Source organism: Aedes aegypti, chromosome 2, assembly GCF_002204515.2.
Source record: "Aedes aegypti strain LVP_AGWG chromosome 2, AaegL5.0 Primary Assembly, whole genome shotgun sequence".
In the NCBI taxonomy this organism is placed as follows: domain Eukaryota; kingdom Metazoa; phylum Arthropoda; class Insecta; order Diptera; family Culicidae; genus Aedes; species Aedes aegypti.
The window spans coordinates 102,962,172-102,987,111 of record NC_035108.1 but is presented as its reverse complement, the minus strand read 5'-3'; the positions used below and the strand labels follow the sequence as shown (position 1 = coordinate 102,987,111).

The window sequence follows — 24,940 nt, the reverse complement described above, 5'->3', positions numbered from 1 at the left end:
CTCCTTCATTTCGCGCGTCTCTTCCGGTGTCGTCGGGGACATGGACTTGTCCAGCTTGACACTCGCCTCCGCTGGCGTGGAGACTGGGTGGCAGTTCGCCATGTTGAACCGCTGCAAAATGCTGTCGACGTAGTGCTCCTGATCTACCCACAGCTTGCCATTCTTCCTGTCCCGCGTGATCCTCAGTCCCAGGCAGAAATTCGCTTCGTCGAGGTCCTTCATCTTGAAGCAGTTGTGAAGAAACGATTTCAACTTCTGCTTCAGCTTGGCATCGTTGGTGAAGATCATGAAATCGTCCACGTAGATTGTGACGAAAATCATATTCTCACCGTCGATCCGGAAATACAAGCACGGGTCGACCTTCGATTGCTCCAGTCCGAATTTCTTCAAGGCCTGGTCCAGCTGGTTGTTCCAGACACGGCTCGACTGTTTGAGCCCGTAAAGTGCCTTTCGCAACCGACACACTTGCTTCGAGGTGCCAGCAAACCCTCTCGGTAGCTCCATGTAGATGACCTCGTCCGATAGTTCCCCTTGAAGGAACGCAGTGACGGCATCCATCTGCTCCACGTCAAGGTCGTGCTTCACTGCCAGCGCCAGAAGGTATCGAATGGTGGAATACCGTACCACCGGGGAATACACTTCGTCGAAGTCGATGCCTGGCCGTTGTGAGCACCCTTTCACCACCAAGCGCGCCTTGTACCGCTCGATGTCACCGGTTGGTCCTCGCTTCGTCTTGAAGACCCACTTGTTTCGGATGGCCTTCCTGTCACTAGGAAGACTGGTCAGCTCCCAAGTTTCGTTCTCCTCCAGGGCTGCAATCTGGCCGCGATCCACTTTTCGCGATCCGGTCCGTTGAGGGCTTCTTCGTAGCTTTGCGGGTTATCGAACGACGTCTTGGGGCACATCGGGGTGGACTGGGGGGAAACAACTTCGCCAGAAAACGAACTATACGTAACGTAATCAGAATACTTGCCTGGGGTTCGGCGCTCCCGGTCGCTGCGCCTAAGCCCTTGCTGCTCAACAGCTGGCCTACCAAGTTGCGACGGGAGCGCAGTCTCATTCTCGGAATCCAGGAGGTCCATGAACTCAAGATCACTTGAGCCGCTATCGGATGCACCCGACTCCTCAGAATCGTCTTCGTCGACATCGTCGTCGCCGACACTCGGTTCCACAACCGGGTGTTGTCCGCCACTTGCGTTCGGCTCGTCGACTGTGTACAGCTCCATGAACTGTATCTGCTGCTGTTCCTCGCTGATTCCGACCAAATTTTGCGGTTCTCCCTCTTGAACCACAATCACGTCACGGCTGATCTGGACTGAACGCTTGACCGGATCGTACACACGGTACCCCTTGGTACCATCGGCATATCCTACGAAAACGGCTTTCTGGGATTTGGCGTCGAACTTCTTCCTTCGTTGCTTCGGGACGTGGACTAGTGCTAGCGACCCGAAAATGCGCAAATGTTGCAAATCCGGCTTCTTACCGGTCCAAGCTTCTTCAGGAGTGGTCTGGAGTGACCTCGTCGGGCTTCGGTTGACGAGGTACGCCGCCGTTGAAACTGCCTCGGCCCAAAATTTTTTTGGCAGGTGCGAATCGTTTAGCATGCTTCTGGCCTTCTCGATGAGTGTCCGGTTCATTCTCTCCGCTACCCCGTTCTGCTCAGGGGTGTACGGACAAGTCTTCTCGTGCCGCACTCCATCTTTAGCCATGCTGGTCCTGAAGGTCTTGTTGACGTATTCGGTCCCGTTGTCCGTCCTCAGAACCTTCAACTTCCTCCCTGTCTGGCGCTCGGTCATGGCCTTGAAATTTTCGTAGGCCCCAAACGCTTCGTTCTTTCGTTCCAGGAAATAGAGGAACACCTTTCGACTCGCATCGTCGATGAACGTCATCACATAACGACTGCCACCGACAGATGGAACTTCGATGGGTCCGACCAGGTCCGAGTGGACTAAATCCAATAGCCCTTCGGCTCGCGACTCACTGGAAGGAAAAGGATTACGTGCATGCTTACCCTCGATACAAGCGATGCACTCGGGGATGACGTCGTTTGCCAACTTGATGCCGTCTGCCATCGCCATCAGCTTCCGCAAGCTCTGACGATTGAGGTGACCAAGCCGTCGGTGCCAGATACCGGTGCTCGGTGTAAGCATTGCCTGCTCGTGCTTCCGGTTCAGCTTGTACAGGCCGCCTGACTGCGTACCGGATGCGATCACGATCCCATCGTGCTCACGAACCTCACACTTGTCCGCGTCGAAGACCACCTTCAGCCCCTTTTGGCAAATCTTGCTGATGGATAGGAGATTGGTGGCCAGTTCCGGAATCTGCAGCACTTCCTTCACTTCGATCGGGCCTTCCGAGAGATCCAACTTGACCAGACCCTTCGCGACTGACATCATGCTGCCGTTGTTCGCTGTTGCCACCGGGTGCGCCATGCGGTGTTGCTCGACGAAACCATCGCCACTCCGAGACATGTGGCACGTGGCGCCGGAATCGAAATACCACTCTTTATCGCTTACCTCGCCCATCGCAAAAACGCTGCACAAAGCTTTGCCAGCCGTTCTTGGTGAGTTTTGCTTCTGTGGACACTTGGCTGCAAAATGCCCCCGCTTCTTGCCGTTGTGGCACGTTTCATCCTTCTTCGTAGGACCATTGTTGCCACCACGCCGCCTCGATTTTGGGTTCGAGTACAACGCTCCGTCACCGCCGCTGGTCTTGGGTCCACTCGGCAGCTTCACGTCCTGCAAAATTTTTGCCTTCACCGCGTCCGACGTTAACGCAGTCCCCGACGCCTCAAGTCCCATAATCATGGGTTCGTAGTGCTCCGGAAGTCCCATCAGCAACAATGCAGCAAGCCATGTGTCGTCGACCCTGAAGCCGATTCCCACAAGTTTATGCGCTGTGGACATCAGCTCGTCGACGTACGATTCCACGGAAGGAAAATTCGCACTCGTCCAGCCAAATGGATGTGAGCTTCCTCAGCAACCCGATTCTCCTCGTCAGACCGTTGTCCTGGAAAGCGTTCCGCAGCTTGTCCCAGGCCTCCTTGGCATCCTTTGCGTTCTGGACGAGACTGTAGTTCGTCGTCTCCAGGCTCAAGCAAATTGTGGCCAACGCACGCAAACTGACCTCATCATCGATAGCCTGGCCTTGGGCTGGCGACACCGTGTACCAGGAACCTTCTCGAATGAGCGTCATCTTCATGGCGAACGCCCACGTGGTGTAGTTTTCACGCCCCTTCAGCTTCTCGATGATCGGTAGAGCGACCGCATTGATCCGACCGTTTCCTGCGGCCGGCACTCCGGCTCCGCCTCCAGCGGCCGGCAGTCCTCCACTTCCAGTGCCCTGCGATCCAGCTCCGCTTCCGTTCACCTGCTTCACCGTTCGTCATCTTGAACTAACTTCTTCCACGTGGCTTCACTTCTTGAGAAAAAAAAATTTTCTTCTTGGCTATGGCCAATAGGGTCCTAAAGCCCTGTCTCAATTTTAGTACCAAACGCTTAAGTTTAGGGCAGAAACACATGTTTACTCAATTTTTAATTGATTTTCATTGGTTTAAGTACAAAAAACATTTTTTTATGATTTTGTCACACCTTTTGGTTTAAACTCAAATGTTGGGTATATTTTGTTTTCCGTGTCCCTTCCGAAATGTCAGATAGGAACAACCCCAGTGTTCAAACTATATGCCCTGTGGCATTTTTGTCGAAAAAGTGACTGTCAAACAAGATCACAAGTGTCAAGGTTCATATTCGAAACCATTTTTAAAATTGAAGTTTAAAAATGTTATAGCCGTTATTTGAGCTGGAAAACTTGCTAAAGTAGTTGCAATAACATGCTCTTTCGTATTATTAAATAAAAACAAGAATTCATTAAACATTTTAGGACCCAATACTGGGCCCATAACCTCTTGCAGAGTAAAGTAAAACACGACTGTTCTGGTTGAACGTCTAACTAATAATGAAAATTTATTACTAATCAACAACCTACGTTGCTAAGTGTTGCTATGGTATTGCCTAGGTTGCTATGCTATAGTACATAAGAGAGTGGGTACATAAGAAGGTATTCGTTGGTTACAAATTCAAATAATCATGGATTGCTTCGATTGCAACAATTATATTGCAAAAATCTCATATACCATACAGTGAACTGTTCAAAACAATATATTGTACTGTAATTGTATTGTCATTTTACAATATACTGTATTGTATTTCCAATATATTGAATGGTACTGTTTCAATACGTTATATTGTTTTTGTATTGTATTTTTTATCCGGGTTTTGATCATGTTTGACATTCGCTTAGTCGACAAAAATACCACAGGGGTTTTAGTTCGACCACTGGGGTTGTTCCTATCAGACATTTCGTCAGGGACACGGAAAACAAAATACACCCAAAATTTGAGTTTAGGCTAAAGGATGTGACAAAATCTAATAAAATGTAAACTTAAGCGTTTGGCACTAAAATTGGGACAGGGCTTTAGGACCCTATTGTAAGGGTTCATTCGCAAATTTCATAACGCCAAAAATGGCCATTTTTGACACCCACCCACCCCCTTGTAACGCATTTTGTATGAATGTTTTTCAAATTTTGTATGAACTGTAACATCTAACGGACACCCACCCACCCCCTTCAGCGTTATGAAATTTGTGAATGCCTAACGCTAGATTATGTACCTACTCCATTTACTTTACACCGGGCACATCGGTAACTTTGTTGATAGCTGTCAGCTGTTTTTTGCTTGCTGGGGGATCAGGGTAAAACGCACCATACATCCACTCGAACGTCACCCAATCTGCTCGAAAAATCCATTCGACGTCGCCTCGCGTTTTTCGCATCGTTTCGCGATCTGTCGAAAGACGAGAAGTTTATTGTTTTTGTTTCGTGTCACATAAACTTTGTGCCAGCGCAAGAGTTTTCGTCACACAATCGATCGGCGGATTTAAAATCGGTGAAAATTCGTGCCGCATTGAACTGTGCGTGTTTCCGATGAACATCTTCTGTGAATAAGTGCGGAAGTTTAATTTTCTTTACTCGGAGACAGCAGCGGAGTGATCCACGTAGGTGCCTCTGATTAGCGACGGAACTTTTCTCCCGGAACCTAGAAGCGGAACTGCCGCAATGTCCTACCGTATACTCCGGAAGTTGCAGGGCAACGAGCTCGAGATTAAGGACCCCATCGACGAGATTTCGGATGGGGCCGATGCGGATTACGACAGCACCAGTATCGGAAGCCAGACTCGCAAGAAAATCAATATTAATCGATTCGATTTGGTAAGTGCGGGGGATTTGATCCGGAAGTTTGGGTATACATCAACTATTAGTCAATCCTTTGCCTTTAGAACACTGCCTAAATTAAAGTTTACATTTTCACTTATTCTGTTTGATTCAAATTGTAAGGGAATTCAGGAATGAATTCCCAAGAAATTTCCTGAAGAAATTTCTTTTGAAACTTCCAGTGACATTCCCTTAAAAAACTTGGAGGAAATCCTGAAGGATTTCCCTTAGCCATGCCTGAAACAAAATCCTTCAGATTTCCTGGGATGGGAAAATCTTATGGAGTTATTATCTGGAGGAATTGTTAAAGTAATCTCCTGAGGATTTTTTCACCCAAGAATTGCTGTAGGAACTTCCGAAATATTATCCGACGGAATACTTATAAAAATTCCTAATAGATATATACCAGAAACTACTGAAATAATCACTTATAAAACTTCCGGGTATTTTTTTTCAAAAGAATTAGATAAATTCGTGAAGAATTCTCGGAGCTATATTAAAAAAAAATGTACTGGAGGAATTCAGGGAGAAATTCTCTAGAACGTCTATGGAGTTATTTTCTTTATGAATGCCTCAAATCATTTCCTGGGGAATTTCTGGAGTAATGCCCTGAAGTATTCCTAGAATGATTTATTGAGAAAATCTAAGATGAAGACCTGAAGGAAGTCTCAGGGGAGTTTTTGGGGAAATTTACAGAAACATCTGTGGAGGAAATGCTGAAGGAAGTTGCAAAGTAGTTTCTGGGAGAATTCATACAAAAAATTCTAAGAGATTTACTACATAAATTACTGGGAGAATTCCCTAGAAATACAAGAATTTTTTGATAAGTTCTTTGAGGTATTTCTAGCAGAATTCTCGACGCCTTATTTTAGTAATCTGTAGAAATTACCGGAGTAGTTCGTGGAAGACCCAAGAGAGACCAAATAGGAATAAAAAAACAAAAAGGATAAATCAAATAATAAACCAACAAGAAATTAAGGAGCTCAGAGTTTTCGTAAGCATTCCTCAAATATTATGGCCAGACATTTCTCTATGGATAGTTCTGATAGTTTACAAAGCTTACTAAATTCCTTGTGTTATAGCGACAAATATTATTACTGCTCGCATATGCATCTTTCAAGATTTTCTCCAGAAATAAAACCCAAGCATTCCTTTTGATATTATTCCAAAGATTTTTTTTTTCACAAGCCTGTTTCGCTGCTGACAAGGAATTTCTTGGCCTATCTTGATGCATGGAAAATTCCTGCAAGGAATCGATGAAAAAAGCCCTTGTTTCTTATCGCAGTACGCAGTTGAAAAAAAATGTCAGTTCAAACGGGAGTCGCTGTAGAAAATTTCTGCAAGGAAACGGCGAGAATTTTTTTTAGCGATTTTTATTCAGTAGCAAATCAGGCTTTATTTGTTAACAAACTTCCTAAGGAATTCCTCCAAGAATTTTGTTCAAGATATCTTCAAGCTAGAATTGTTCTAAGCTCTAAGGATAATCCCAGAAATTACTCTAGAAATTTGTACTACCATGAATTCCTTCAAAGATTCTGCAAGGGTATCTTCAGGAATTACTTTTCAAATTTCCCAGGGATGTCTCTAATGAATTTATAAAGGATAAATTATTTTCTAATACTTCCTGCAAAGATACCTGAAAGAACTTCTGGTCGCTCGAGGATGTCTGGGAAGATTTCCCAACAAAGATGGTTATTAAAAAATAATCAATCGAATGTAGATAACATCCTGCAGGATTTGCTTAAGCAATTGCTTGAAAAACATTGGACATAATCCCTGAAATGATTTATATAGAAATGATCGGTGGTATTGCTGTAATATTTTTGTCGTATTTGCTCGCGTGGAACCTTGAAGTAAGTTTTATAGAATTGATGAACATTTTACTTGACAAATTACACGAGAAATGTTTCAAAAAACGGAAAATGTAATCTCTGAATGGAATGCAGGAGATATGTCTAGAGTCTAGAGAAACTTCATGAGGAACAGTGGAAAGGTAGCTAATAGATTTCCTAGAGAAACCTTATGAATTTTCGAAGGAATCCATGCAAAAATGTCTGGTAGAATAACCGCAAAACTGGTGTAGGAGCTCGTTGAGTAACCTCGTTGAGCTGTTTTTAGGATAGCTCACCATATAAAATCATCAAAAACTTTGGATATTTTTTGTTGATTTTCTTTAAAGTACTCCTCTGGAAATCTTGAAAGATCTCAAAGAGTTACAATTGGAGAAATCGGCGTATAAATTAGTGGAAAAATCTCTGGAGGAAATCGTGTAATAGTTTTCGGAGTAATACCTGTGGAAATTACTGGAAGTTGGACTTCCTTGCGCAAATGATGGGGAATGTAATCTAAGTATCCTTTGAATAAAGCAAGAGAAATTTATGGACGAAATCCTGGAAGAATTGGTGGAGGCTCTAGTATTTTGCAATTGTATTCCCTGTAAACAGTAAGAGGTAAAAGTGACATTTAATACTATTTAGGTTAACAAAAAGAGACTTTACATTCAAACAGAGACTTTAAAGAAACTTGCATTATAATAGTGACCAAGTCTTTAAAAAGAGACCTGCTAGCACATAAAATACTGACCTGGCTATAAGATTCGATGAGTAATTTATGGAAGAATTATCTCTACAGGAATTTCTGAAGGAATTCCCTGGCAAAAAATCAGATAACTTTCTGGAGTAATCACTGTCAAAAATCCCAGGGGGAATTGCCTAATTAATGCCCGTAAGAATTTTCGGATGATTTCCTAGAGAAAGCTGCTAGTAGTTCCTGGAGAATCCCCAGAGAAGTTCCTGAAGGAATTTCCAGATGGATTCCAGGTTTCCATTAGGCATTTCTGAAACAAAAAATCCTTGGAAATCCTGAAACAATAAATACTTAAAACTTCCTTGAAAAATCTAACTTTGGAGGAAAATGATCCTTAGAAAAAAATCAGATTAAATTTATAAAGGTATCTTTTACGAAATTCTTGGTACAATTTCTCAGAATGTGCGTGAAAAATCACAAATCAATTTCCTGAACAGATTTTCGGTGACAGAAATCTACAGCTAAACAAGCAGTTATACTTGTCGTAATATCACTTAGAATTCCAAGAAAGTCTCAGAAATACTCTTAAAGAAATGTCTGTAGGCATATTTCGGCGCGTATTTTCTTCGAAGAAAAGAAAATTTTCTTCGAAGAAATTGTTTACCGGAATCCAGCTACTGGTTTCCTTTTCCTTGTTTTTTTTTATTTTTTTTCCAGAATGAGTTCTTTAAAGTTGTCAACCCTGGTTTTCCCTAGGTATCATCTATGAAAAAATACAAAACGCCCTCCAGAGAAATTTTCTGAGTACATCGCTGATGTCCATAAGTCTGAATTCTATTTTAAGAGGAAAGCTTTTTCCTTAAGTTCGAATACACTATTTTCTTCATATCTGACTTATGATTAAAGGCACTAATCATTTGGAAAGCATTCTTGATTTTCGTGAAAATTAAATCAAAATCACCAAAATTTTTCTTAAGTAAGTTGTTTACACAATTAGAACGAAAAGATATTTTTCCCTTTAAGCGAATAATACTTTGAAATTTGTTGATTTTGAAAAATTTCTTGAACCTGGAAATATCAGGAAATTTCATTTCTGTAAATGAGTAGACACTCTGCTGGAGGAATTACGGAAGTAAATCCCTGATAAGCTTACGAAATTAGTCTCTAGAGGAATTCCTAAACTAGTTTCCTGAAAAATTTCAGGACTGATTCCTTGAAGTATTCCTAGAATGGTTCATTGGGAAAATCCATGGGAAGAGTTCATGAACATATTATGTCACGCTTCAAAGGGGGATGGGGTCAAGCCAGGCGTGACAAGCCTTACAAAACTTTTGGAAGTCTCATACAAAAAGCGTGGCAAGGGGGAGGGGGTTGTCGAAAAAGTTTCAATTTAGCGTGGCATAATTTGTGTTCCATCCAGGAAGCCCTAAACGAAGTTACCTATGCACACATATTTTAAGGGGAGACTTTAGAGAAAACTCTTGAAGAATTTCTGTGAAAAATATAAAGAGTTTCAGGAGCCAAGCCCGCAAGAAACTATAAATTGATTCGATTTGGCTCCAGTCTACTTTTTGGATTGCATTTAGGTCCCATAACAACTGTTCAAAATTTCAGCTCGATCGGAGAAACTATATTTTAGCGCCAGCCGTTCAAAGTTTGTATGAGATTTACTATGGGAAAACTTATTTTGCAAAGAAAAAATGCTTTGCGTTCTTCGGCAATGTTGTTCATCGTAGAAATACCTATCGAGATCTGTGTTCAGAATTTTTATAGAGGTCAATGGGCGACCTCTGGCGATTTTTCTTTGCAAAAGTAAGTTTTCCCATAGTAAGTCCCATACAAACTTTGAACGGCTGGCGCTAAAATATAGTTTCTCCGATCGAGCTGAAATTTTGCACAGTTGTTATGGGATCTAAATGCAATTTAAAAAGTGGACTGGACCTAGGATTTAAATTTTTCATATAACCGTATCCCCGGCTAATGTCCATCCGGGAAATCCGGGAAAAACCCGGGAATTCCAAATGACCGGGAAAAATACCCGGGAAATTTTAGAACAAACCGGGAAAAAGCACTATGGGCGAAACTAGCAGGGCACGACGGCTTTACAATTCACACTTTGAATCATGACTTTTTGTGAGTTGATAGAATTGATTTTTTTAGCAAAATCCTGTAAAAAATCATTGGTTTTTAAGATATCTGAGATATCTGGGCAGATTTTTCTTACAAATCTAACCGGTTGCTTTGCTAAATTTCTGGCTTAAAATATTGAGCAATTTCAAATGAAATCTTATGAAATATGATTTGATCCTTTAAAAATAAGGATAAGGTACTAATGAATTCCTGGTAAGGTTGATAGATTTTCATTAAAGTTCATGGAAAATTCTTGATAATATCTTTGCTAGAATCCTAAGGAGAAACGAGGCGATAATTGACCAGATACTTAAAAGTTCTTTGGAAAATGATTTTCTTTTATATGATATTCTTAAAAGATTTCTAGCAGTTGAAAAAAAAAACCTGTTTTTTTTTAAACTGTGTGGATTTTTACTGAAATATCTGTTAGTTTCATTAAAGGTTCCTGATTGAGATGCTAATACTGTTTTTTGATGATGCCTTGTTTGGATTACTGGCTTAACTAGTTCACAGTCCGTGACGAGGTTTTGAATTATCTGTAGATTCACCGAATTCTTACTTTTTTTAAACACGAATTGCTTGTGAGATCAATAATAAATTCATAGCGTTATCATTGATGGATTAATAAATAGTGAGGTCTCTTAGGTATTATTGGGCATATTTTGTTTAGCCCTTGACGACATTCTTCGGGAAATCTTTGATTGCTGTAAAGCTGCTATTTCGGATATTGTCCTTTTTTTGCAAGCTAGCCAGCAAATGTTTTTTTTCGTCACATTACGTTTTTGAGTTTAACCAGGACTCAGAAACTAGGCCATGTCAAATCTTGCCATTGTGTAGAACTAATAGACCGAATTTGTTTTTATATAATTTCAAAATATTCCCGAATTTCCTATGATTTCCAATATATGCACGGCAATCTTCACGCTTTCGAATGAAAGTACTGTATGTATTGAAAGGTTATTTTACGCTGCTAAACATTTTCTTCAAAAATTTCGGAATATACAAGTGTAATTTGGATAGGAAATTGATTTTTTTATTTCTAAAAAATCGAAGACCTGATCCAAATCATGCACGGTGCAGTATTGACAAACACCTATGAACTTCTATTTCTAAGCAAGGACTTGAACATGGTATAAACCTGAAAGTTTGTGAGGATGCTTGAGATATATCCCTAAACCAGATTTCATTACCAAAACTCGTACCAATTAACTCATATGGTTGAAATAATTGAATTTCTGTTAGATATAATTGAATTCCTTAGGAAATTGCATACATTTAGGCGTTTTCCGCGTAATTCTTCAAATTTAACTGTTTGTTATTTATATAAATTTTGCATTGTTATGAATTTGACAAGCATATTCAAATTCAGAGAGCTCAAATTTATCACGTAGAGTTGTTTTGAAAACTAACAATAATGGCATTGACAAGTGATCAATTTCACCCCGAAATGAGATCCCCTGATTTTTTATTTTAGAGATATTTGTTAACACTAAAATTACATGTGTTAAATTTCGGTACATGAGTCGATGAGGCTCACCTTCGTACTTGTTTTCCTGCATTTAGTTGTTTGGCATTGTTAACATTATAGAAAACAGACTAGAAAAACCGTGAAAAATTATCAATTTTACCCGAAATTACGGTACTCAATATTTAACATCCAAGAGCAAGCAGTTGACGAATTCACAAAATCCTTCGACGAGGTAGAAGTTTAGATAATACTCTACTCTATTTGTTACAATAGTTATGAAACTACAGTTAATATTTTCTTGTTGGTAATATTTCAATTTGGTAATATTGGACAATCTTAATACTGACCAATACAGTGGTGTTCTTCTGTTATCGAACTGCATAACGTTTTTTAAAGGAGAAAATGAAAATATTATAGTAGATACTGCTTTGAAATCTAAAGTTTGAAAACGAAAATTGTGAAGGTCTAAACAAATATCAAAACTTTCTATGGAAATGTGAAGTCACAAGACTACACGGGAAAAAATTCTGTGGTAAAAATAACTATTTTAGCTGACTACGCCCATTCTTAAAACTACCATGGAAATTCAGACCAATTTACTATGTTTACGGTACACCCCACCGCATTACTGGCACATTTGACAGAAATAATTTACAACAATCTGATTCCGACTACAGACATGGTAAAATCAAGCACATTTCTGGTCTGCTGAAAATTGCCGGTGCGAGCGCTTAAGTTAACCCCCTAAAATGGTAGTTTTTACCGCACAATTTTTTTGCGTGTATGAAGGCATCCGGGAAAAATCCGGGAATTTGAAAACTGATTTTGAATGGACACCCTGCAATAATTCCTCCGAAGTGATATTACGTCCGACACAAACAATTCTTAAAAATTCTACGAGTTCTGTCAGAAATTTTTCCAGAAGAAATCTATGGTGACATCTCTGGAGAAATTTCTGATGCCCTAAACGGAAATCTTAGAAAAAATCGATAGAAGGAGCATTGAACGAATTCTTGTAGGACTAAGGACTTTCTTGAAACATTTCTAAACTAGTACATAGTTGGAAGAATTTCTGCAAAAAAATATTGTGAAAATCTCTCTGTAGTAATTTATGAGGTTATCCTTAGAAAAAAATCGAGGATAATTTCTTGAAGTTATCTTGAATAAAATGCTTGAAAGGATTGCTCAGAAATATCATAAACAATTGCTAAATGAACTCTTGAATACACTTCGAAGTAATATTTGAAGAAAATTTAGGTCAAATACCTGAATTATTCTCTAATGAATTTTCTGGAGAAAATCATAATATATACATACGGTAAAATAAACAAAAAATCTTGTCGTAATGTGACGAGGAATTCTCTGTGGCATATTCATAAAAAAACTCTTATCTCCTGATTCCTTCTGTTCAGTCTCTTTTTGGTTTGATTTGATTTATTGTGACTGTAGGCATTGCCCAGTTCCTGCGTGGTATCTTTTAATCGCTTTTTTCAGGCATGACGTCTCTAAAGCTCCTATTTTTTAGACACTCATTCGCTACAAGCCCTAAGAACAAATTTACACTGTAAAATTTACAGGGAAATTCTAGATCAAAATCGCGGGAAAGTTCCTAGAGGAATTACCAGGGAAATTTCCTGACGGAGGAATTCCTGAAGGATTCCGCTTAGCCATATCAATTTTTTCCCCGAATGCCTTGAAGAGGTTATAAGAATAGGAATTTCTAAAGTAATTTTCTGAGGAATCTCTGGAGTAATTTGCTGAGGTATTTCTAGGTACTTTCGAAATAGAAGAAGATATTTCAACAGGCGAATCATTCCCGCAGAAAAATCCTGGTTGAAGCCTTGGAAGAGTAAGCTATTTTTAAGAAATGTTCCAGATTTTTACATATTCTGATTCTACGTTAAAAATTGAGTCAGAACCCAAAATTTCATAATTTTCCATGACCTGGAACTATTTTTAAAACACATTTGAAGTTAGTATGAAATCATTTTTGAATCACTTCTCGGCAAATTTACCTACGAGACGCGCTGTCATTATGTAAATTGAAATGTCATTGAGTCTACAGATTCAAATCTTCATTAATCATTTATAATGTCAAAATTAAGGCATTGGAGCGCAAAAAATAGTGTTGATTGAGCCACGTCAAATAACCCATCTAACTCTTCATGCCCCATGGCGATTGACGTTGAACATCAAACACGGCGATGTCATTTATCTACCAAAGACAACATTCAGCAGAATGACACAATGAAGGAGAGACTATAGCCATACAGCCACGTGACGACTTCTAATTTAAAGCGTTGTGAAATTACCTCTTAAATGCACCTTTAGTTTGCTTTATTTAAAGTTAATATTCCTTCCACTTAGGGAATTTGATAAAATAGTATATAGATAATCGTGAATTTATAGTTAAATGTGAGAAATAATGAATTATGTAGTGAACTAAATGCTCACCTAACTATGTTTGCTTTTACAGAGTAAGACAAACATGCTCCATTGAACTAATATCGATAGATTTAATCGCTCTTAGCTTGCGGGGTTAGTTTGCTGAGACAATGCTCTTGTAAATGCTGATTTCTGAATCTTAATTTAGCATGAGCCTTAGCGCTTGAAATTATCGGTGTATTACGATTGACAAGTCTAGGGTCGAATCATACATTTAGTATAGGTAAGGAACTCTATCAATGACTTTGTTGAACCTTACGACATCTTTCACTATTGACAGACCAGACAAGACAGTGACCATAAAGTTGGATTCGACCAACCGTATTGTATAGTTGAGGGGTAGCAAACACCATAGTAAGATGTTGAATTAGATAATTTAGTATCAAAACTCACTGTTCCTTTATTCTGCAGGAATTTTGTAATTATATCTGAGTCGAACAATAAATTAACAAAATCTACTACCCGCTACCGCCCAACAGATAGTGTCATTATTAGAAAAATGCGCTCTTTCGATCATGCTACGGAAACCTGTAGCGATGAAAAGCTAAACAATCCAATTTTTAATATAGTAGTCAAATAAACAAAATCTTGTAGGAATTATCCCATGAATTATCTCTATCAAAAATCCAGGATAAATTCTTGTAGTTATATTGAATAAAATTCTTGAAATGATTCCTTAGGAAGTCCTTAAAAAATCCAAATAAACTCTGTACTGAATACATCTTTGAAGGAGCTTTGGCCAAATATCTGAATTCTCTAATGAATTTGCTGGAGAAAATCATGATAACTACTACTGTAAAATAAGCAGAAACACTTGCCGTATTGTGACGAGGAATTCCCAGAAAAAAATAGGAATATCCCTAGCGAAATAAGTAAATAAAAACCGGATGTAGTACGATACCATTTAATTCCACTAGAGTTTCAATCCTTTGGACCTCAATTGGTCGATGTTCAGACCGACGGAACCAAGTGTTCTTTAATGGTTCCAGGAAAATGTACCCCAGACATATGGAAAGTCAAAATGTTTGCATTATTAGCTGTTATAATCGAAATTATCTATTTGATGATACATCTGCACCAAAATATCATTGAACAAATAAGAAATAAGAAAAATATCATTGAACAAATAAGAAATAAATACGTTTCTCTAAAACGTAAAATTATCATCTAGTCCGGCCTGTCTAAACACTGTAAACTGTAAGGCCGTCTTCAAGGTCATTAGTGTGTGATCTTTTGATTCTGTTGTATGCTCTTTGTGGGCGGGCGACGGAATCAAAATGTACCGTGTCTAGTTTGCGCTATGCGAGTGCGAAATGATATTCGCGTTCGGTCGAGAATGGATTAATAACTGGTGAGCTCGTTCCATGCTTATGATAACACAGGCACCACTGCGTTTGTGTAATTTTCACACAAACTCTGGATGGTTCGTCACTACAACTGTCGGCATGAGCCTTATTCCCGTTTTATATAGTTTTAATGTACACATACTTTTTTTAAACAATTCAAAACTAGTTCTAAGTAAGAGTACTATTTTTCCTCCTTATCCATGAATTGCATTACCGACCAAAGGTGACTCCCAGATCTTTTTCCTTCCTCACTAATAAACATCCTTTCCGTGGTTATTGTGGAGATGCAGAGGTATTCTCAGTCTCTAGAAGCACAATCACACCCTAGCATTCCTTTTTCATCTCAACTGACTGTAAACTTTGCCGGCGCCTTTATTGATCAATAATATGAGAATGGCTAAGATATGCACATCGAGAGTAAGTGGCAAGACCCATTCCTTATTAATTTGGATAAGGGGGCTATGCTTACCAGCACCGATGCATCACGGAGTACCTAACAATCATTGACATGTACAGTGTTCAACTATAAGGCCGTCTTCAGTATCGTGTACTAGACTCGATTTGCATCTGATGAGAAATGCCTTATCAGATTCTCTCATTTTTATTAAAACTTGTATCTCCTGATTGCTGTTTGATTTCTTTTTCTTTATTTGACTTTTGTTCGTTCTCTTTTTAATATCTTTTTAGACTCTTTTTCCAGACACGAGGTATCTAAAATTCCTATTTTTATGACACCCAGTCGCTATTCGCAATGGGAACAAATTGAAACGAGAACGCTGATACTTATTCACAAGAAAATCTGTAGAGGAATTCCCTGAGAAATTTTCCGAAGAAATTTCCTTAGGAACTGCTGTAGGAATTCTGCGAGCTTATGGGGTTGTTCTCTAGCGAACTCCCTAAAGTAATTTCCTCCCTAGAATAATTAGAATGATTCATTGTGAAAACCCTAGAGGAAGTCCTTAAAGAATATGAGACAAGGGGAGATTCGGAAGATATTCACAGAAAAATTTGTGGAGAAATTCACCCAGGAATTGTTTATAAAATTTTCGTGCGAAATTATTGAAAAAAATGCTGCTTAGATAAAATTGTGGAAGAATTTCAGGGTACCATATCTTGAGGAATCTCTGAAGGTATTCCTAAATAAATTATAAGTATAGTTCTTGGTAGAATTCCAGAAGTGTTTCCCAATGAAAATCCTGGAGGAATTTCATGAAGAATTTTTAGATAATCTTTAGTAGATTCGGGATAGACAAAACCTATAACACTGCGGAACACGTTTTTGTCTCAAGCACCAAAATACCGCTATTTACTAAATTAAGGGTTGCTGAGTCCATTGTCGTTTTCAGAAATATCATGACGTGTCTAGTTTTTGAGATATTTGCTGTCAAAAATGTAAAATTTGACTATTTCAACCAACTTGCATGCAAGTTTGCCACCTTGTTGAATGAAAGTTCAAGACCTATTTAGCATGCTTGGTAGATTATATCACAAAAAAGTTTGATAAATCATACTTTAAATTTCATGTAAACATCCATAAAACCAATGTTTTATGCAACTTTAGCGACCTGTAGCTAAATTGTGACGTGCTGGAACATATCTGAGAACGGCATCAGATTCAGCGACCCAAAATCTACTAGAGACACATAATTTGATCCTTGAGACACGCAAAAATGTAATTTTTGTTACGCTGTGTAATCATCGATCTTCTACCATTTCAGTTAAACCAGCAGCAGTCGCTCTCGGAGAGCGAAGTCAAGGAGGACGATAACGACGAAACGGAACGGGACGCCGCCGGAGGAACGCAAAACACAAACCTGGCCGAGTGCAAAAAGAAGAAGAAAAAGAAGAAGAAGCGCACCGGCAAGTACGTGGCCAGCTCGGCTCGTCGCAGCAGCGAGGACAATGCCGACGCGGAAGACGACTTTGCCAAAACCGTCAAGGAGGTCGACCAGCTCTTTGCCGATTACGAGAAGTCGGAAAACAGAACGTCCGTGGCCAACCATGTTAATGGGTCTGGGTCAAGCTTTTCCGCAGGGAAAACGCTCCTATCGGTTCAGCACAAGAACCTGAATCCGCAGTACGAGATGAAGCGGATGTTCGGCAGCAAGGTTGTGGCCGACCAGCAGAACAAACGTCGGAACAATAATCGAGGGGCTCCGCGTACGTTGAAATCCACTTACTTGGTCAATCCCAAAGACAGTTGGCCACCGGTGGGCAAATCTGGCATCTACATGAACCTGGTACAGGCACCGGAGCAAACCTTGGGGGGCACTTCCAAGGGTGTCGCCGACAAGAACGTGATCTACTTCGCTTTCGAGCACAATCCTTCGTACAGACAGATTCAGCAGACGTTCTTGAATGCCGTGGAGAGTATGGATTCAGACAACATCATCAAGATCATCAACCAGCATCCGTATCATGTGGATTCGCTTATTCAGCTGAGCGAGCTATGTAAAATGTCCGAAGACCATGCCATGGCCTCGGAGTTGATCGAGCACGCACTGTTCGCGCTGGAATCTTCGTTCCATACGATGTTCAGCTTGACGCAGGGAACCTGCCGGTTAGACTACCGTCGACAGGAGAACAGAGCGCTTTTCGTAACACTCTTCAAACACTCGCAGTACCTCGAGTCTCGAGCGTGCTCTCGGACTGCCCTGGAAGTGGCCAAATTGATACTTACATTCGATCCCGTCAGCGACCCTCTGGCGATCATTCTGATGATAGACTTCTACGCCATTCGGGCCAAACAGTACGAATGGTTGGTTCAGCTGTACGACGAGTGGGAGGCCACCAACAACCTGTCCCAGCTTCCGAACATGGCATACTCCTACGCTCTGGCACTGTTCTACTTGAAACGTCTAGACGCTGCCGATCGCGCTCTGCAGTACGCCTTGCTGATGTTCCCGGCCGTGCTGCGATTACTGCTGAACGAACTGGGTATCCAGCCGGATTCTCGGGTTATCGGTCACAGCTATTTCGCTGCGAGTACCTACGACAAAGCCGCAGTGGCCCTGCAACAGCTCACGTCTTTATATGTCTCACGATCGAAGCTGGTGTGGCGCGATACGGAGATTCTACCGTGGTTGGAACGGAACGTTGCAGCGGTGCTGGATCGAGTGGATTCCAAGGATGAGATCGTGGCAGAGTATACCGCCAAGCGGAATCAGAGGTAATTGGGGAACATTTTCGAGCCTTAAGAACGTCACTTAATGGGTGAATTCTTCTGTTATAGGTACATGAACCCTCCGAGGGCTATCTTGCGGCACATCGTCCTGTCGGACTTCAAGGAGAAGGTTCCTCTTGCACAGTTCATCAAGAAGGAAACAGAGCCGGTGCTGATGTACGATCCGCTGCCCCCACTGGATTCAATCAACATCTACAGCAGGTAAGACACATTCATAATTGAAAGAAACGGTGATAAGTGAGGCTCAGAGTAATGGGCGGTCCATAACCGGAATCAGTACGTCTGTACCCGAAAGTTCTCCTTTACTGTAAACCTACTCCGTATCGTTTTAGCTATAGCACAGCATCACTTTATTGCTGAGCCTATTGTATAGCTTTTAGAGCTTCGTCGGACTTGAACACTACTTCTCCAGTTTTCCCAAACGATCAGGTTTGTTTAGTGTTCCCAGGTCTTATTCCAGTCTGTATCTTTCAACGCCTACGCTCCATGTCTTTAGGTGTCCGCCAAAAGAATCCAGGTGTCATACAGGGAAGTTAAGGGAACTAAGCTGTATAGAAAATCCGTAAAAAGTCATATGATAAGCAAGGCCTTTTTTCAATACACAAATTCGTTAACAACTTCAAATACATTTCCATCAAACATTACATCAGCAGCAACATCCACCTCTATCTCTACCTGCAACCATGACGGTGTACGGTAGAATTAGTGGTAAATTATTTGTCAACGGTTATTTGTCAAAATTATTGTCATTTGAATCATCAGATCCCACAATAGTGTTGAGCCGATATCGATAAATCCGGTAATATCGATAATTATTGCTCCAATTTATTGATGATATCGGGTATCCTTATCGATGAGCATGAGCACGATGGACTGCCCGCGCGACTCCGTTGTTGCAATAACAACTATAGTTGCACAAGGAACCAACGGTTGCTACTTGGCATGGCAAAGCATGGGAAGTCAATTTTCAAAAAACATTCAAAACTTAATTTAATTAAATTCTTTTAAGTGTAATAATAAGCTATAGAACCCGTAGAATATTGAAGAAAATATATAAAAATCAAAATTACTTATTTGATACTTGATGGGCTACAATCAGCTACGTTGAATCTACGCCGAATGGATAATTCTTCTCTGGACTCGGTCCTGAGCCAAATCGCTTCCAGTCGCCCTGAACGTTAAGTGTCCTTAAGGCGATGATGAATCGAAGCCAAACCTCAAATTTTTAAGAACACAAATCTGGAGAACCGAACACCCATTTGAGTAGGCTGACCATACGTACCGTATTTAACGGGACAGTACCGTTTTTATCCCCTCGACGGACTGTCCCGTCGTTTTATGGAAAATGCTCGAATTGTCCCGTATTTGAGGAAATGGAGAATTGGCATATAATTTTCAACACCAGTACATAAAAAATGAAAATAACAACATAACAAACAGTTTATAGAAATATTTCATTCAGAGTTTATTGTCTTACTCATGTATTTTCCAAGCAATTATATAGTTTCTCAAACAGAGTTAAACTTGATCCGTACATGCTTCTGCTTAACTTTTTGCGTTTCTTTACTCTTATTTATTCCAAATTTTGGTGGATTCCAAAATACAGATCTTCATAAGATAATTTTTCATATAATACCTAAAATGATAAAGTACAACTATGTGTTTACTTCTGAAACCGAATTGATTGGGTTAACTATTTAAAAAGTGGATATATCAATAAAGTAATGAAAAATTACGTTTGAATTTGAAAAATTGAAAAGTTTAAAGATTTTTATTTAGGAAATTTCTTAAAAACGCTGCTTCTCGGAAATCAAAGCATGAGCTTCAAGGTTCTTAAGTGATTTTTATTGAATCATACAGGCATGTAGCTCGGGATTGCATAATCTGGCTCTCCTACTTTCCCTCGAATGGGGGTTTCCCGAATGTCGTTCTCCCAACGCCTGTTCTCAGAATGCTAGTTCTCCGAAAACCCAGTTTTTTCCGAATAGCTCAGTTCTTCGAAAAGTTCTAACACTCATAATTGTCATAACCTTTTGCATTTCAAGGTGGTGAATAATATGTATTTTTGGCAATATGTATTTAGTCGAGAATGATCAAATATCTCTTTCTTTGGTAGCTTATCGATCTTTCTAATTCAACACTATCTCACTACCTAGGCAGAAGCAAAGTTCTGACCATTAAATCGAGATATTGATTTGATTGACATAAGAGATTAAAGATCTGAAATAATATCAAAAATTTATTCCTGGAACTTCTGAGCCATAGATAAATTTAATGTTGGAAGATCTAAAGAATAGCTCGCTGATATTGGTGAGATCTTATAAAAGCTAAATTCTTCTTCTTCTTGGCATTAACGTCCTCACTGGGACAGAGACTGCTTCTCAGCTTAGTGTTCTTATGAGCACTTCCACAGTTCTTAACTGAGAACTTTCTTTGCCAAAGTTGCCATTTTCGCATTCGTATATCGTGTGGCAGGTACGATGATATTTTATGCCCAGGGAAGTCAAGGAACCAAGACACCTTCAGCATGGCTTTGCTTTGTAGCCGCGGACTTTAACCACTCGGCTAAGGAAGGCCCCCATAAAAGCTAAATATGATATGCTAATAGTAATGCGCAGTTCCCACCTTACTGGACCCCGCACTTCATAAGTGCGAGCGGGTTCATAAGTGCGGAAACGTCAAACGTATTGTTTTTGACGTTGGCGGGAAAGAAAACGCAGTGAATCGGTTTCACGCTAATGAAAATTGTTTACGTTTTAACAAAACCATGTGCTTTCAGCAGGGTTGCTAGTCTGTTCGTTTCACTTGTTTTACAAAAAAAAACCTGTTTGTAAATGATTTGTGAAAGTATTTCTGCCACTTATAATAAGCTTGTTTGACTATAATTAATTGTTGCAATTATGCAGTCAGCTAATCGCATTTGGATAGAAAAGCTCCGTAATTTGTCGCGTAAATCTACACGTGAACGACTTTGGGTATGGATCCATTTGCAAGGAAAAATATTTGGAGCCACTGTTTGGCGAGCTTCAAAGTGCGGTTTACTACTTTCCCAATAATCCATCTATCAAAGCAAATCACAATATTCCAGAAGTAAATTTTAGATAATATTTTCGGATCTTTTATATCTATTATTATTATTATCTTTATTAACGAGATTTGCAGCCCGAGGCTGGCTCATCTCGGCCCTCTTTTATTTCTTATATCTTTCAAGTTAATATTACTTTTGTATGTCCATATCAAAATTTGCTATTACTTAGCTTTTTTCGCCTGCTTGGGTAAAGACTATTATTGCACTTTTTTGAGCTGAATTGCTTTACAAGGGAACGGGTCATTCGGGGAAATGGTTTCGGAAAAACGGGCCATTCGGGGAACTAGAATTCGGGGAAAAGTAGCACAATCGTATACTCTATGTCTATTAAAATTGTCCCGTTTTTGTTTTTTATTTGTCCCGTTTTTATCTGGTTGGCTTATGGTCAGCCTACATTTGAGCTGAAAGCTTAATCGATTGGTCACCACCAGCTAGTGACCAATCGATTAAGTTTTCAGCTCAAATGGGTGTTCGGTTCTCCAGATTTGTGCTCTTGAAAATTAAGTCTCTTCAACTTAAGTACTCTTCAACTGCAAAAGCCGCGGCCTACCACGAAGCCGACGGCCTCGTCCGGGTTCTCTGCTGAATATTATTTTTGCTTCCGGCATTCGTACCATGTGACCAGCCCAACGCAGCCGGCGTGTTTTACGAGCTTGATAATATCCACTTCTTTATATACTTGGTACAACTCATGATTCATGCGACGCCGCCAGGTGCCATTTTCTTGTTTACCACCGAGTATTGTTCGCAGCACTTTACGCTCAAAAACTCCCAACACTTTCCGGTCGACCTCTTTTAACGTCCAGGATTCTTGGCCATATAGAGCAACCGGAAAGATTAGTGTCCTATATAGCGCGAATTTTGTTTTCGTCTGCAGGATACGAGACTTAAGGGGGCAGGATCCGTCATTGATTTCGGAATTTTTAAAAGCAGTTTTTTCGTTCAAAATCAAGAAAATTTACAGGAAAATGTGTTCACTGTATTCTATTCTCCAACCGAAAGACAGTGAACACATTTTCATCCAAAAATTTTTAGTTTTGAACAGAAAAACTGCTTTTGATGTTTTGATGATGACGATGATTACGATGACGGAGCGTTGATCGTTAAGCTGGTTACGGAGCCCGCAGCTGCAAGACGCCTTTTCACCTCGCGGGTAACATTGTTATCGCACGTCACTAAAGTACCGAGATACACAAATTCTTCCACTACTTAAAATTTTTCACCACCCAGCACCATTGCACTACCATACGATTGGAACCACGCTGTCTACCAGCGATCATAGACTAATCCAGTTGCCTGCGTAGTAGTGCAATGTTGACAAAATTTTCTTTGTTTGCTGTAAGAACTGTCACAACATTGCTTTTGTTTGCTGTGAGAATCCAAATATAAACAGAATTGCTGCAAAACAACCACTTCCTTGTTGGACTGCCGTTGACCGAAAGCTCAATGACGTCAAACAAACATCGATACGTTTTCATTCTGAGGAAATCGACTTGTGTAAGATTGATTGTGCGTTGGTATTCGTGGCAGTTTGCTTGGGGACCTCTATGTACTTTGTTTTGCTGGTGTTGACGGTAAGTCCAATCCTCGCTGTCTCTTTTTTTTTTGTATGCACGCTCGTTCAGATCTACTCAAAAGTGAGTAGATTTCGACTCACTTCGGAACAAAGTGGAACTGCTCAAAAGTGAGTAATACCATCGTTACTCACTTTAGAGTAACATTGTCAAATGTCAATATGGGAGTAACACTTACTCACTTTGTTTAATCTGAAATTTGCGAAAGTGAGTAAATGTCACTCACTTCAGGAAATAATATGTTTGGAAATAAATGTATTTTGTTATTCATAAAATCAGAAGAAATATACAAAGAGCATAACATTTATTCATTGTCTCTTACATAACTATATGAATAATACATGATAACAAGTAAAAAAAATGATATTTGGGTTGAAATTTTCGCTGCTCTGTAATGGATCCCGGATGTTATAAATCTCTGGGGTATTGATGAAAGTCATGGAGGATGTAGTTTGACCGAGCCAGTAGCCTTCCTGTAAAGAATTGATAATTAGTCCAATAAAAAGTACGACGGTAAAACTTACTGTTTAATTTTTTGTTCTTGCGGTTATTCGATCAAAACCAGGACTTGGTCATTTTCACTCCGACCTCGCTTCACTTGATATCAGGATTATTGACTTCGCCGGTTGGACTTACGAAGCGAAGCTTCAAGCAAACTAACTGTCATTGCTCTGCCGGCTCGGCTTTTGTCTCGACTGTTTTTGAAAACAGTCCGACATCACGTCGACGGAAGAAATTTCACCACAACGGAGAATTTGTCAGTTCGAGTGCGCGAAATTTTCACAAGTCTTTGACGTTTACAAAGTGAGTCAAATATGTTTGTGTTTACTCAAAAGTGAGTAAGGTCCTTTTCTTTCATGGTTGAGTAAAAAGTTACTCACTTTGATAAAATAAAGTTACTCACTTTTGACAGCTAACTTGAAACTTCAAAAGTGAGTCAAAGTTACTCTCTTTTGAGTAGATTTGAACGAGCGTGTGGTATTCAGTTGGAGCTGCCTGACAGCTTAACTTGTCAAGGCTGAAACCTCGGTCTGGCTTTTGCCAAGTTTCCCCTCTACCAGGACCAATACTCAGACGGACTAGGCTATGGTGCCCACATGAACACTGTTTTTTATTAGTATTGTGACGTGATAGTTTTTAAAAAATACCCATTTTCCCTCGCTTCTGAGAAAAGAAAGCATTGTGAAAATCAGCAGCTCCATCAGAATTTGTTTTAAATAGTAGTGTAGTAGTGTCATTACTAATACTGTCTAGTCAAAATGGTTTTGGATAATTTGTCATTTAAGTGCTATTCTGATTACTCCTGTCGTTTACGTAAGATTAGAGGCTTAAATGTCAATTGTCGTGAAGTCTTAACAAATTTAGGCTGTTTATAGTAGTTCTAGTTAATTTCATTTTTTATTGTTAAAAGTATTTATTGGACATTAGGTTCAAATATCCTTTAAGAAAAAAGTCACTTTCCTTGTCTGTTCAACAATTTCTCGAACCTAGCAAGTGAACCCTAATGTTCGATCTCAGCGTCTTACTTTCCATAGTCATTTTTATAGTGAATATTTAAGAGTAAAGTTATCTTAGGCTTCTATAACAGTCTCCTACAAGATTCACTTTTCGGTGGTGTTGAGAGGACCACCCCTACCGGAGTCAGCACGCAGTCGGTGGCTCATCATCTGACAACCGTAAGACTGACAGACAGGGTTGCCACATATACAGATTTATCTGTATTTTACAGATTTTCTGGAATATTTTGTGACCAAGAATCTGTACATACAGATTACAGATTTTTTGCAAATATACAGAAATATAGATTTTGTATATAGAATTTTGCCAAAATTATACAGATTTATACAGATTTTTGAGCAAAAATAAAATATACATTTTTAAAAACTTTAAATTTTAAACTGAGATGTG

The 24,940-nt window shown here is 39.7% G+C and overlaps 1 protein-coding gene across 1 annotated transcript in view; it reads left to right on the top strand.

Annotated features, from left to right (window-relative positions):
* The first annotated feature begins 4,775 nt into the window (after window positions 1-4,775).
* The window catches only part of LOC5576076 (transcription factor 25), a 33,815-nt gene continuing 13,650 nt past the window's right edge, over window positions 4,776-24,940 (top strand). The window contains exons 1-4 of the mRNA XM_001662358.2: window positions 4,776-4,970; window positions 5,039-5,268; window positions 16,905-18,355; window positions 18,419-18,571. Coding sequence (XP_001662408.2) covers window positions 5,116-5,268; window positions 16,905-18,355; window positions 18,419-18,571 — 1,757 coding nt within the window. The 5' untranslated portion in view covers window positions 4,776-4,970; window positions 5,039-5,115. The remainder of the gene's footprint in view (window positions 4,971-5,038; window positions 5,269-16,904; window positions 18,356-18,418; window positions 18,572-24,940) is intronic.